Source organism: Diabrotica virgifera, chromosome 9, assembly GCF_917563875.1.
Source record: "Diabrotica virgifera virgifera chromosome 9, PGI_DIABVI_V3a".
Lineage (NCBI taxonomy): Eukaryota > Metazoa > Arthropoda > Insecta > Coleoptera > Chrysomelidae > Diabrotica > Diabrotica virgifera.
In genome coordinates, this window is record NC_065451.1 from 189,599,988 (window position 1) to 189,614,818 (window position 14,831).

Consider the following 14,831-nt stretch of genomic DNA (forward strand, 5'->3'; position numbering starts at 1 on the left):
TGACATGTAGGTACTACCATACATGCAAATAAAGTCAAAAGTATCAAAGTTAGAAGGATACTCCGTCACAAGGAAAATCAATCCAAGGAAGCGATAGAGCTTTTACTAAAAATACACGCGAACGGCTCCACGGGCGAGAAATTGACGCTAGCAGTACAGGGCCTATTTTACCACTAGGCCCATAAGGCACCTACCTCGGGCCCGCATTTTGATGAGGCCCGGGAAGATAACCAAAAAAATGGCGCGAAGATATTAAGCAAAAACGGTTATCCTTTAAAATCAAATGGCGGCTAACACAACGGCGGAATTCGCGATTTTAAATTTACACTACTATTGACCCCCCTTAAAGATTAGAAAAATAAAATTCAAGATAGCTCGGCATGCAAGGTTAGACCTGCTATTCATCTAAATTGATTGGACTAAAAAGGAAGCATTTTTTGCTTGTCACTTACAAACAGTGGTGGATCTAGACATTTACCTTGGGTAGGGAAATTTGCTTTAGGGGACAATAGTTTAATCAAATATATAGAAAACTTAATGAGAAAAATTTTCAGAAATTGAACATGAAGCCTAAAAAATTATCGCCGATAAACGCTTCATATAGAGATGAGCTTTCTTCTTCTTTAGGTGCCGTGTCCGTATTCAGACGTTGGCCGTCATCATATTTACAAGTTCCTGAAACTTTTCTCTATGGGCTGCTGCGCGAAATAACTCTTTTTCCGTGGAACCACACCGTTATCTAATATAACGCAACCATGAAAGTTTCTTTCGACCTATCCATCTCTTTCCCCCCAGTGTTCCTGGACTTCCAGTCCTCTAATTATACTGCTGAAGTATTCTGTTTTTCTTCTCTTTATGGTTTTTATGAGCACATGTTCTGAATTCATCATTTGGAGAACATCTTCATTGGAAGTGTGCGAAACCCACGATATCTTTAAAGAAAAGATGCTAATAATTATTCTGTAAACGATATTTTTACCATAATATGTTTTAACATTGTCACAGACAATAGTGAGACCGTAGACTTGAAAACTTAATATATTACCGAATACATATTATGAGAACGATATCGATGTTGATGATTTAGTGGAAGAAGTGGCACATCTTAAAGAACTTCGTAGCACATCTAATGTTTAATTGTTTAAGTGTAAATTTTATATATTGTTAATAAAAATTAAAATTTCTGGTGCAACCATATTTCTATTAAATAATAATTAACACATTTAAAAAAAGTTATCAGTGGCGACGCGTGACTTTTTCTAAAGTGTTACCAAAACTAGATGCAAAAAATCTTATTTAAAAAAATGAAAATATGGCTAAATGTATATATAGCTTCAATAATATCATTTTGTATATCACTTGAAAATCTCGAAGAAACAGTTGATGTTTCTAGATGTTGGCAAAATTTTTGATCTTTTTTGGCAATTAATGTTAACAATTCCCTGTAATTGCCTCGAATGTCAGAGCCGTCGCCCTCAAAATGACCACGAAACGCTAATTCTTGTTTGGCCATAAAACATACGGTATCTATTATAAGTAAGCTAAGGATATACCTATTTCTTTTTTCAACAAACTCATTATGTTTAGCAATATTTGCTTTAAAAGCTTGGTTAAGAGAACTTTCGATTCTTGTTTTGCCAAACTGAATCAAATTGGGTATATACATCTTACATGTAGGTAACGGAGAAATTTCATGTCTCTTTTCCAAAACTCTAAAACTATTTAAATCGTGAACCTGGTCCACCCATTTTTCTCTAGAAACCAGAAGACCAACAATACAGTCTATTTTTCTTGCAACCACATATCCAAGGATTTTCACTGTACCAACTAAATTTAAAATATCGAACTACTTTTTTTGATTCCTTTTTTAAATTGTTTAAAATAGGTCTTTCATTTTCAATAATCTCATTTTTTTTTTCAATCAGAATTAGTTTTCAAGTAGTTGATCGATTACGCAGCGACACTCATCCATGGTGAACTGCACGCAGACTTTTTATAGGTACTGTAACCAAATTTAAATCTGGTAACAGCCCTACTGATATACACAGCGCGCTTACGCCCGTAGCGCCTTCAAAATTTTCAGACACTAGCCGGTCCCGAGCCGCCCGAGCGACAGCGAGATAACCATTCATTGTAACCGCAAATGAGACTGGTAACAGAATATAATAAAGTGCAACTGAGTCACATAAACTCGCCAATATTTTCGTGTGTCTACGAGTAATTGGCTATTTACTGAATTAGGTACTATTAACACATAATATAATAATATATTTCTATTGGTAACAATATAGATAAGTGGAATTATTCATCGTCATAAAATATTTATTTGCAAGATTTTTAACTGTTACCAATGGTAACAGTGGTTACATGGACTGGCTTCGCCAGTGAAAGTTATTATTATTATTGAATTATTTTATTTAATGAATTTAGGGGCCCGAAAATTGTGTAGTGCCTCGGGCCTGATTTAAAGTAAAGTAGGCTCTGTAGCAGTAGCCGTAAAACGAACTTAAGGTTCCAGGGAACGGAATAGGAATAGCCGAACTGAACCGACTACGCACAAGTCCTGTAGTCGGTACAGTTCGGCTATTCCTATTTCGTTCCGCGGAACCTTAAGTTCGTTTTACGGCAACTGCTAGCGTCAATTTCTCGCCCGTGGAGCCGTAGGCTTAGCATCAAAATTAACGCACCGCCTTAAAAATGGGAAATTTTTGACGTTTCGTATTTCCTAAACCTGTTGTCCGATTTGAGTGATTTTTTTAGTATATTATAGCTTTATTCTTGGGCAGATGGGCAGCATTAAAAACATTGAAGCCTTTGAGATGTGGTGTTACCGTAGAATGCTCCGTGTACCTCGGGTGGACCACGTGACGAATGCCGAAATTTTACGTCGGATTGGAAAAGGATGTGAAGTTGTACTTACTGTTAAAAGAAGGAAGCTTGAATACTTTGGCCATATTATGAGAGGTGACAAATACTCGCTGCTGAGACTGATCATCCAGGGTAAAATCAGGGGTAAGAGAAGTATCGGTAGGCGCAGAATATCTTGGTTAAGAAATCTGAGGGAATGGTTCGGCTGCAGTTCCATCGACCTATTTAGGGCGGCCGCCAGTAAAATAAGAATAGCTGTGATGATTTCCAACCTCCGATAGGAGACGGACTTTAAGAACAAGCTTTATTCTTCAACAATATCGATGTAATATTATTATTGCTAAAGAGATAAGTGTCATTGTATACCGGGTGTAAAAATGATAGTGTGTTTTTCCTCAAAGTTTGGAACACCCTGTGGAATATTATAGCATATACAAAATATTGAAATTAAAACTCAACTGTAGCCTTAGAATTTCCTAACATTTTGCTTTTTGCTTCATTCGATTACGTTGGATAATAAAAAAGTAAGGTACTTAACAACTATCAATGCTATTCATCAATACAGGGTGTTTCTAAATAAAGGCGACAAATTTTAAGGGATAATTCTGCATGAAAAAATAATGACCGTTCGCTTTATAAACATATGTCCGCAAATGCTTTGTTTCCGAGATACGGGATGTTGAATTTCTTCTTACAAACTTCTTTTCTCTTGGTAGGTTTTAAGGGGTAGTTATTGCGCATGTTTTGACATACAATTAAGAATTTTATATTCACCATTGGCGTGCATACGGGTATAAACATTTTAGATACATCCCGTATGCACGCCAATGGTGAATATAAAACTCTTGATTGTATGTCAAAAATGCGCAGTAACTACCCCTTAAAACCTACCAAATTTCATTTGCATATCTCAACCAGTTTTAGAGCAATAAATAAATCGTCAGTTTGTAAGAAAAAATTCAACATCCCCTATCTCGAAAACAAAGCATTTGCGGACATATGATTATAAAGTAAACGGTCATTATTTTTTCATGCAGAATAATTATTCTTTAAAGTTTGTCGCACTTATTTAGAAACACCATGTATTGATGAATAACATGGCTAGTTGTTAAAGTACCTAACTTTTTTATTATACCACATAAGCGAATGAATTAAAAAGGAAAATGTTAAGAAAGCATAAGGCTATAGTCGAGTTTTAATTTCAATATTTTATATACTCTAGAATATTCCACAGGGTGTTCCAAACTTCGAGGAAAAACACACTATTATTGTTACACCCGGTGATATACAGTGACGCTTACTTGTTTAGCAATAATATTAATATGTAGATAGATATTCTTAAAGAATAAAGCTATAATATACTAAAAAAATCACTAAAATCGGATAACAAGTTTAGGAAATACGAGCCATCAAAAATGTCCCATTTTTAAGGTGGTGCGTTAATTTTGATGCTTAGTGTATATTATTACGAATAACTAAAATTGATGAATTTCCAAATAATTATATAAAGATTTCCAAATAACCGGCAAAATAACGTAAAAGACGGAAAATATAATACGTTGTGAAATAAACTAAATTTATCTGAAATTATCAAAAGAAACTTATAAATTTACATTACATATATTGATAGTTTCCCACTTTTAGACATATCGGAGGAGTTTAGCAGCTGCCACTGTGACTGCAGGAGAATTTTATAAAATTTATTTATTATGATATGATTTTCACAGTAACTGGCACTGTATAAACCATTTGACACTGCAGTATAGCAACCAACCCTTTATGGTTTACCTCATTTTTATAAAGTATCTATCATAATTTTTCTATTTTTATTTTTTCTTCATTCGAATTGTGGATGTACCGCAGAAGGCTAAGAATAAGCTGGACCAGCAGAACTACGAATGAAAGAGTACTGAAAAGAATGAACACACGTCGTCATCTAGTCAATACTATCAAAATTAGAAAGACGCCATATCTAGAACACATAATGCGCCATAGGGAATTTTAGCAGCTCCAGGTAATATTGGAAGTCAAGATCGAAGGTAAAAGGGGTGTAGAAAGAAAGAAAAAATCTTGGCCACGAAACATCAAAGATTGGACCCACACAACAGAAAATGACAATGCATCAAGCCCAGAACAGACATAAATTTGCCATATTGATCGCCAACCTCAATAGAAAATGCAATTAGGAAAAGGGGGTAGTCCACAAACTTAAAGTGACTCAGGGAGCTATGGAACGGAGAATGCTCAATATTAAACTCACTGATCGCAAATCCAATGAAGAGATATGAAGAGGATCAAAGGTAATAATTGTGATCCAGAAGATTGCCATGTTAAAATGTAACTGGGCAGGATACCTAGGAAGAGTGGAAGACAACCGTTGGACGAAGCGAATTCTCGAATGGTGACCAAGGGCAAGCAAAAGAAGTAGAGGCAGACCTCAAACAAGATGGACTAATAGCATCAAATGAATGGTCGGTCACGAATGGATGCAAAAAACAGAATCCGACGATGGATGGAATAGTTGTTGATGATGATGACATCAAATTTGCCCAAAGAAAAACTTTACCAGACGCCAACATCATACAGCAGGCAAAATTTATAATGCCATCCATGAAATGGAAAGACTGAATATCGATATAATGGGCATCAGTGAAATGCGATGGCCTGATGCCGGAAAATGTCAAATAAACGAGCACCAAATATATTACTCTGGAAATACAGAAGGTCAACATAAGCATGGCGTCGGAATAATTTTAAATAAACAAATAAAAAAATACGTTACGAATTTTTTTCCAATATCCGAGAGAATCATGCTCATTCAATTGGATTTATTCCCAGCAAAAACCAACATAATCCAAATATACGCACCCACAGCAGACAAATCAGACGAAGTAATAGAGGCTTTTTATTACGATTTAAGGAAAGTCCTAAGTAAGTTAAAAACCAATGAAGTAACGCTAGTTATGGGTGACTTTAATGCCAAAATCGGTAAGGGTAGTTATGGTGAGTAGTAGGTTCATGGGGTTTGGGTGAGCGAAATGAGAGAGGAGAACGCCTACTCACATTTGCTACGGAAGAAGAGTTGGTAATCACCAACACACTCTTCAAATTACCATACAGAAGGTTGTACACATAGCGCTCACCAGGTGACACGCCAGAAAATCTCATAAGAAACCAGATTGACTATATTTTAATAAATAAAAGGTTCAAAAACTCAATAACATCAGTGAAAACCTACCCTGGTGCAGATATTAAGTCAGACCATAACCCACTTGTCGGTAAGTTTCGTCTGAAATTAAAAAAAAAAAACAAACCTAATCCTATAAGATACGATCTCAAACAATTAAGAGATGATGATATAAAGCAAGAAGTAGGGAATATCTGAAGAACAACATATCTAAGTCAGAAGTAGTTAGTGATGTTGACGCAGAAATAAACCACTTAGAAAACAATGGGAAGGAAATATTAGACCAATACCTGCGACCGAAAAAGACAGAAAAGGAAAAACCATGGATGACCGACGGTATATTACAGATGATGGACAGAAGAAGAGAATCCAAGCGGATAGACTACGTTGCATATCAGTTTCTAGACAAAGAGATAAAAAAAGCTGTCAGAGAAGCTAAAAACAGAAATCTGGAAGAACAGGGTGAAGAAATCGAGATATTGGAACGCAAACACGATTCCTTCAACCTCCACAAAAAGATCAAAGAAGCAGCAGGCATCTATAAATCAAAAAGGCCGGGACACTTAACAGACGCTCAAGGAAATCCAATAGTTGATATTGAAGAAACAAAAACAACATGGATGAACTATGTGACAACAACATTTGAAGACGATAGGAATGTCACCATCACACAAAATAAAAATGACGATACCGGACCACCTATTCTCGAAGCGGAAGTAGAAGCTGCTATAAACAACATTAAGGAGGGAAAAGCCGCAGGACCAGACGAGTTCTACTCAGAATTTTTGAAAATCATGGATAAAGACGAAGTAAAAAGACTTACCATGATCTTCAACAATATATACCAAAGTGGAAAAATACCCCAACAGTGGCTAAGATCAACTTTTATAACAATCCCTAAAAAACCAATGCCAAAAAATGTGAAGATTATCGAATAATAAGTCTTATGAGCCATCTCCTGAAAACTTTTTTAAAAATTATACATAAAAGAATATACAGGGTGTCCCGAAAAGATTGGTCATAAATTATACCACAGATTCTGGGGTCAAAAATAGGTTGATTGAACCTCACTTACCTATATACAATAGTGCACACAAAAAAAGTTACAGTCCTTTGAAGTTACAAAATGAAAATTGATTTTTTTTCATATATCGAAAACTCCTACAGGTTTTTTATTGAAAATGGACATGAGGAATTTTTATTACAGCAACATCTTAAAAAAAAATTATAGTGAAATTTGTGCACCCCATAAAAATTTTATGGGGGTTTTGTTCCCTTAAACCCCCCAAACTTTTATGTACGTTCCAATTAAATTATTATTGTGGCACCATTAGTTAAACACAATATTTTTAAAACTTTTTTGCCTCTTAGTACTTTTTTGATAAGCCAGTGTTTATCGAGATATTTTGAATATTTGTCGAATCCACAACCTATTTGTATATGGTTCAGTATGATTATAGACACCTGTTAATAATCTGAAAATTTATTTATAACTTAAATTTTTTGGTACATTTTGAAAAAGAAGCCACATCTCGATAAAAGTTGACTTATCAAAAAAAGACTAAGAGGCAAAAAAGTTTTAAAAACACTGCGTTTAACTAATGGTACCACAATAATAGTTTAATTGGAACGTACACAAACATTTGGGGGTTTAAAGGAACAAAACCCCCATAAATTTTTTATTTAAATATAGTAAAAAGGAAGCCGCATCTCGATAAAAACTGGCTTATCGAAAAAATACTAAGAGGCAAAAATTTTTTAAAAACGTTGTGTTCAACTAATGGTACCACAATAATGAATTAATTGGAACGTACACAAAAGTTTGGGGGGGTTTAAGGGAACAAAATCCCCATAATTTTTTTATGGGGTGGACAAATTTCACTATAATTTTGTTTTAAGGTGGTCCTGCCATTAGAATGATACATGCCCGTTTTGAATAAAAAATCTCTGAGAGTTTTCGATATATTGAAAAAAATCGATTTTCATTTTGTAACTTCAAAGGGCTGTAACTTTTTTTATGAGCACATTTGTACTAAGGTAAGTTAGGTTCAACCGAACTATTTTTGACCCCAGAATGTGTGGTATAATTTATGACCATTCTTTTCGGGACACCCTGTATAAAAAGTGTGAAGAACACATGATAAACACACAATTCGGCTTCAGGGATGCATTGGGTACTCGAGAGGCACTTTTTGCAATACAAGTTCTCTTTCAAAGATGTGGAGACGTGAATTGTGATATATATGTGTGTTTTGTTGATTACCAGAAAGCGTTCGATAGAATAAAACATGACGAACTGATGAAAATATTAAATTCAATTGGTCTAGACAGCAGATATAGCCGTATATTAAACAATATCTATTACGAACAAACTGCAGCTGTTAGAGTAGGGGATCAGTTAACAGACGACATAAAGATAAAAAGAGGTGTGCGACAGGGATGTATATTGTCCTCATTATTGTTCAATACATATTCAGAGCACATTATGAACCTAGTGCTAACGGACATAGACGAGGGAATACTTATAAACGGAGAACGATTGAACAACATAAGATACGCTGATGATACTGTCATTTTTGCAGACAGTCTTGAAGGTCTGCAGACACTTGTCTCCAGGGTGGCAGAAGTAAGTAGCAGGTTTGGGCTTGATTCTAACATCAAAAAACCAAATACATGGTTATAAGCAAAAATAGGATACCACCTGGTCAATTACTAGTTAACCAACAACCTATAACACAAATCACCAACTTTTGTTATTTGGGTGCAAACTTAAATAAACAGTAGGACTAATCGATGGAAATTAAGATAAGGATCGAGAAGGCAAGATCAGCTTTCGTCAAAATGAAAAAAACAGCCACGATATAAAATTGGAAATAAAAGTTCGTTTACTAAAATGCTACGTATTCTCCGTTCTTTTATATGGAGTGGTGTCATGGACCTTAATTGAAGCATCACTAAAGAGACTCGAAGCATTTGAGATGTGGTGCTTTAGACGCATGTTGAGGATTTTCTGGATAGACAGAGTTACCAACGAAGAAGTTCTACATTGAATGGGTAAAGAGCGCGAACTAGTCGTAACCATAAAGCGCGTGATACACACGCAATCTTTAAGTACGCGGGTTTAAAGATCGCGGACTTACTGGGCTCGCCGTCGGTGATACACGGCAGACTTAAAGTACGCGGTTTTAAAGATCGCGGTCGCCGTCGGTAGCAAAAAATTTAGAAACTGTCCTCGTGGTTAAATTTTTTATTTTCTGTGTACTAATTTTGCTGAAATCTTATGTTTTTTAGTAGAGTTTGATTATTTTTTTGATCGGGTTTTGTTAAATAGAAGAATAATTTGATTTTTTATAAGTGTGGTAAGCTGTCAAAATCATGATGTGAAGTAGTGCACTTGTTTTTGATCTATTTTAATTTAATACAAGGTAGGCATAAACAAACAAAATATAGATAAGATGGTAATATTTTCATCAGGATGATAAAACAGCCTATAAATAATTAGGTTTACTCAAAAACAAATAATCAAAATAATTTAGTATAGCTTAAAATAGTGTTTTACGGTTTTCCCAAAACTTATAAAATGTAACTTGTCTCCTTTCAACAATAAACGATTGAATTATTTCTAGGCAATTTGCTTAATTAGTGAAAATATAAGTGTAACTTTAAACGCAATAACATGATGGCTCGAGGCTCGTGGCTCGTGGCAGTGATACACGTACGGGTTACGAGTAAGATTTCAAACTTGTTGGATCGACGGCGTACTTACTTGGCGGACTTATAGTACGCGTACTTGCGGTGATACATGCGCGAAAAAGGTCGCGAGCCATAAGTTCGCGTATTTACTCGCGTGTGTATCACCCCTTTAAAACGTCGAAAACTGGAATACCTGGGCCATATAATGCGCAATGAACAACGATATGACCTACTTCGGACCATACTTCAAGGTAAAGTGCATGGGAGAAGAGGTCCAGGACGAAGAAGAATATCCTGGCTGCAGAACCTGCGAAAATGGTTTAACTTAACCACTACCGGACTTTTCAGGGCAGCAGTCAACAAAGTCAGAATAGCCATGTTAGTGTCCAACATCCGTAACGGATAGGCTCCATAAGAAGAAGAACATCATACAAGAAATAAAGTCCAGAAGACTCCAATGGGCAGGTCACCTCAGAAGACATGCTGACCAAAGAACATTTAGGCTGGCGTGGGGAGAAGTCCCAACTGAAAGAAGACCACGCGGACGCCCTCTACTCCGATGGCGAGAGAATATAGCTGGAGACCTAACACTATGGGCGTGGAGAATTGAATGGAGGTTGCTCAAAACAGAGAACAGTGGAGGCAGGTTGTCGAGTCGGCTAAAACTCACGAAGGATTGTAACGCCACGGAATAAGTAAGTAAGTGTTAAAATGATTACATCCAAAGTAAAAAAGAATGTGTGTACTTTGTACGCACGTAAGAAGTTATACTTCTTACTTATACTAATATACTAATATACTTCTTACTAATATACTTTAAAAAGTTTCTCTACTACTTTCCAAAAATTTTTATTAAAACAATACCAAAAATTAAAAAAATAAAAGAATAAAACACACACAAACACATTGAAAAATGCCACAAATGATTTCTGAACAATAATTGTTGCCAAAAATTTTAATTAAATACGTATTTTCTGATAATAATTATATAATATTGTACTTACAATCATAAAATCTATAAAAAAAAAATAAAAAAATGATATAACTTGCGTTGGGCTTGAACCTACTTCCCGTTTATCCCGCCGTACGAGAGTCGAAGCGATTTCAAACTGCACCACCTTCGCGTATTGTGGGAATATACACAAACTGAACAACTTTTTGACATTTTGTTTATATGAATTTTTATTAGTTTGATTTTTGTCGAATTAAAATACAACAATATATAGAGTAAGAAAACGATACATTAGATGAAAATTTGTGGAAAGTTTGTTCGTAATCAGATTATGTAAATTAAAGCATTGCCTACTAATTAATAGGTAAGTACATTATTTTTTTTTTACATTTTCCAAATAGGTAGCTATCAAGATAATTTTTTATTGGAATACAATTGAAACATTTAGAATTACGTACCTGTGGCTTTTCAAAACTATTTAAAAAGTCACTATAATTATAAATTTGATTTTATTTCTGTCCTCACAACAATAAAAATTAATATTATACATTTTTGTTTACCGATAACCTCCGTATTGAACATTTATTGACAGATCATTTCAACACCCAATCAGAGCCCGTATAAAGACTAATACAATACTGTCGGTGTGCGCATGCGCGCAGATCAATATAAATTCACCCTCAATCTCAATCGCGCCTAAAGCAGTACAACTTCAAAAAGAACTTGCTCCAATGAGTGGGTTTAATCCCGTACATGTGCGCGAATGGGTTTACTACCATAAAGGTGTTTAAATGGGTTTACTAGCGTGAATTTGTGCAAATGGGTTTACTCCCGTAAAAGTGGAAATGGATTTACTGCCGTGAATGCGAGTGAATGGGTTTGCTCCATCGATACGATAAAATAGGATTCAGGAGTCAGGAAAAATTCGAGGGAGGCACGATAAAATAGGAGGGAGTCATGAACAGTTAGAGAATTATACGACAAAATAGTAGGGAGTCGGGAAAAATTACAGGAAGTCAAGACAAATCAGAGAGAATCATAAAAATTAGAAGGGTCAGGAAAATGAGAGGAAGTCATTAAAAATTAGAGATAGTAAGGAAAAATTAGAAGGAACATGGAAGAATTAGGAGTCAGAAAAAATTAGAAGGGTCAGGAAAAATGAAAGAGGGTCAGGAGAAATTAGAGGGAGTAAGAAAAAATTAGAGGGAGTAAGGAAAACTTAGATGGGGTCAGGAAAAATTAGAGGGAATCAGGAAAAATTAGAGGGAACACGATAAAATTGGAGAGACTCAGAAAAAAAAGGATAGACTCAGAAAAAATGGAGGGCATCAGAAAAATTTGAAGGCACTCAGAAAAAATTTAATAGTGTCAGAAAAATTGGAGGAATATACGATAAAATAGGTGGAATTCAGAAAAAACTTAGTGGAGTGATTGTAGATGGCAATTTATTGGATCCTCCGTCGCATGGAGACGAAAAAAATCACTAGTATTATATAAAAGTTGTAATGACGCAGTGTGAGAATGAATGCAGTGTGTTATGGTTTGCATAATTAACAAAGGTCTTACTTATTTTGCTTTGCATGTCCTTCCGGAGTTCGTCAATGAGTGCCTGTTTTTGAGCCACATCTCTACGTAGATCGGCGTTTTCCCTTCTCTGTTTATCCACTTCCATCTGCAGTTTGTTCGTACTTTCCCATTGTATTCCCAATTCCGCAGAGAGTTGCTCGATTTGTTGAGTGTATCGTCTTTCTACTGTCGATCTCTCGTCTGCTACTCTTCTACCCTGAAATTAAACAAAATATTTCTCATAATATTTTCATGCTTTTTTGATAATATGATAGATTATGTTATAATCAAAAGTTAGCTAATTTACATAATAGCCTACTATTATGTAAAATAAGAATCAGCATGAAATACTTCACAGCCAAAAGAGCGGCAGCAAGACAAATAAAAATCAGAGTTGAAGGACTAAATACGGAGTCCACTTAGAATGAAATTTTAGAAAACGATAACATCGAGGAAAGCTGAAAAAAATTCAAAAATAATATAATTAACGCAGCAACAGAATCACTTGGAGAGAGGAAAGCAACGAACCCTAACATATCAAAAACGAAAACGACATGGTTTAGAGAAGAAGTGAAGATAAAATGTGAAAGAAAGAAAGCCTTTTTACAATACAGAACAAAACAAATACAACAGGCACAAACAAATCAGAAATGAAACATACACTTTAGTCAGACAAATATAAAGGGAACATTGACAGAGTTTTACAAAACATATTATGGAACAAGACTTCTCGGAACACAAAAAGAAATATGGAGATACTAAAGCTGGTATTGGGATAAGTTAGGAAGATTCCCTTAGTACTTTATTGTTCAATCTGATTATGGACGAAATAATAAAAAAAGTAAGAACTAAAAACGGAAATCAAATGGGAGAAACACAACTTAAAATAATCTGCTACGCAGACGACTGTTAGCGCAAATCACTTTTGCCGCTAAAAATTTAAATCTGACTTCAAAAACACACAGCTGACAGTTCGACGCAGGGTACGAAAGTATTGTTGTTGCGCATAAGCGCCAAAAGGACGGTACCAAGAGACATTCGAAAAATGGCGAGCAATTTACATCGTACCGTCCGCGTGTAACAAAAATTCAAAAATAAAATCAATGATTGGCGTGGTGCAATCATCGAAAAGTTGCTGAGTTGGTGCATTTAAGAGTGCAGTGCTGGGGCCCCAGATTAGAAAAACACAACAACAAAAAAAGTGAGTACCCATTTTTTATATCAGTTGTGTGTTTAACGGAACATCATTTTATCTATCTATATCAATTTTGTATGATAGTGCATGAAAATACATTAGCAGACCTAAAATTACAGTCCACGAATCAAATCTAAATACTAATCTCTCAAAGTGAAGGTGATTTACAACGTATGCTGAACAAACTTAATATAAACGTCAAAAAATTTAATATGTTAATTCCCCACAAAAGACAAAACATAGTTATAATATTATAACAGCAAATGTACTAGGATATAAATATTAGAGGAGGGTCAGATAATAGAACACTACCTGACACACTCTACACAGAGAATAGAAACACTACTTGACAGAGAAGACAAAAAGAATGCTAGAAACAGCAGATATGAAAACACTTAGAGAAATCGATGGTAAGACGTTGTGGGATAGAGCTAAAAGTGCAGATATACGAAGGAGATGCAAGGTGGACAACATTAATAACTGGGTGAAAAGCAGAAGAGTAGAATGGAACGACCACATAAGCCGAATGACAACAAATAGAGTAGTAAGGACGGCGAGAGACGATTCCCCAATAGGAAGATGATCAGTGGAAAGACCGCGAAAACGATTGAACGACAAATTACTGGAGGCACGTAGAAAAACAGACAGAGTAATGTCTAGAGTCTAGACGTAAAGAAGAAGTTGATTCATTTTAATGAATGGTTAGTTTTAATGAGTATATATTAAGAGGCTCTATCAGCACGTCATCAATATTAATTCGAGAGATAGTAGCCGCACCGTTTTTCGAAAGTTCTGCGAACCTTTGGCAACAGTGCGTCGACAGTATGTGACACTATCAAAGACGAAGGCACAATATTGTGATAATAATATACTCATAGGCGCGCTAAATTTTAGTTCTTCTTCTTCTTCTTCCTTCTTGTATGTAGGCTTTAAAGCCTGTTTCTTCTTCAATATTAGCCTCCTAAATTGTTTAAGTTATCGCACCATCTTTTTTTGGTCTGCCAATACTTCTTCGTCCATTTGGTGACTTATCTCATGCTATTCGTACTGTCCTATCCTCTGCCATTCTACTAATGTGTTCGTTCCACTCCTGTTTCCGTTTTGTCATCCATCCATTTATGTCTTCTACATTGCATGATCTTCTTATGTTTTCGCTTCTCTCCCTATCCAACAGACTTTTCCCTGATATTCGTCGGAGTAATTTCATCTCTGTTGTTTCTAGTAGTCGTCTCGTTTTAGATGTGTCAGGTCTTGTCTCCGCCGTGTATGTAAATATAGGTCTAATTGCTGCTTTATAAATTCTTTGGTTGCTTTATAGTTTCTTTCTAGGTGTTTGTTCTTCCAGATTGTGTCATTAAGAGGTCCCGCCG

At 35.4% G+C, this 14,831-nt stretch overlaps 1 protein-coding gene across 1 annotated transcript in view; it reads right to left on the bottom strand.

The window, feature by feature from the left end:
- Nucleotides 1–14,831, bottom strand: part of LOC114329005 (serologically defined colon cancer antigen 8 homolog) — a 77,724-nt gene that overhangs the window by 25,382 nt on the left and 37,511 nt on the right. Inside the window, exon 7 of the mRNA XM_028278016.2 lies at nucleotides 12,267–12,483. Within this exon, the coding sequence (XP_028133817.2) occupies nucleotides 12,267–12,483 (217 nt within the window). The remainder of the gene's footprint in view (nucleotides 1–12,266; nucleotides 12,484–14,831) is intronic.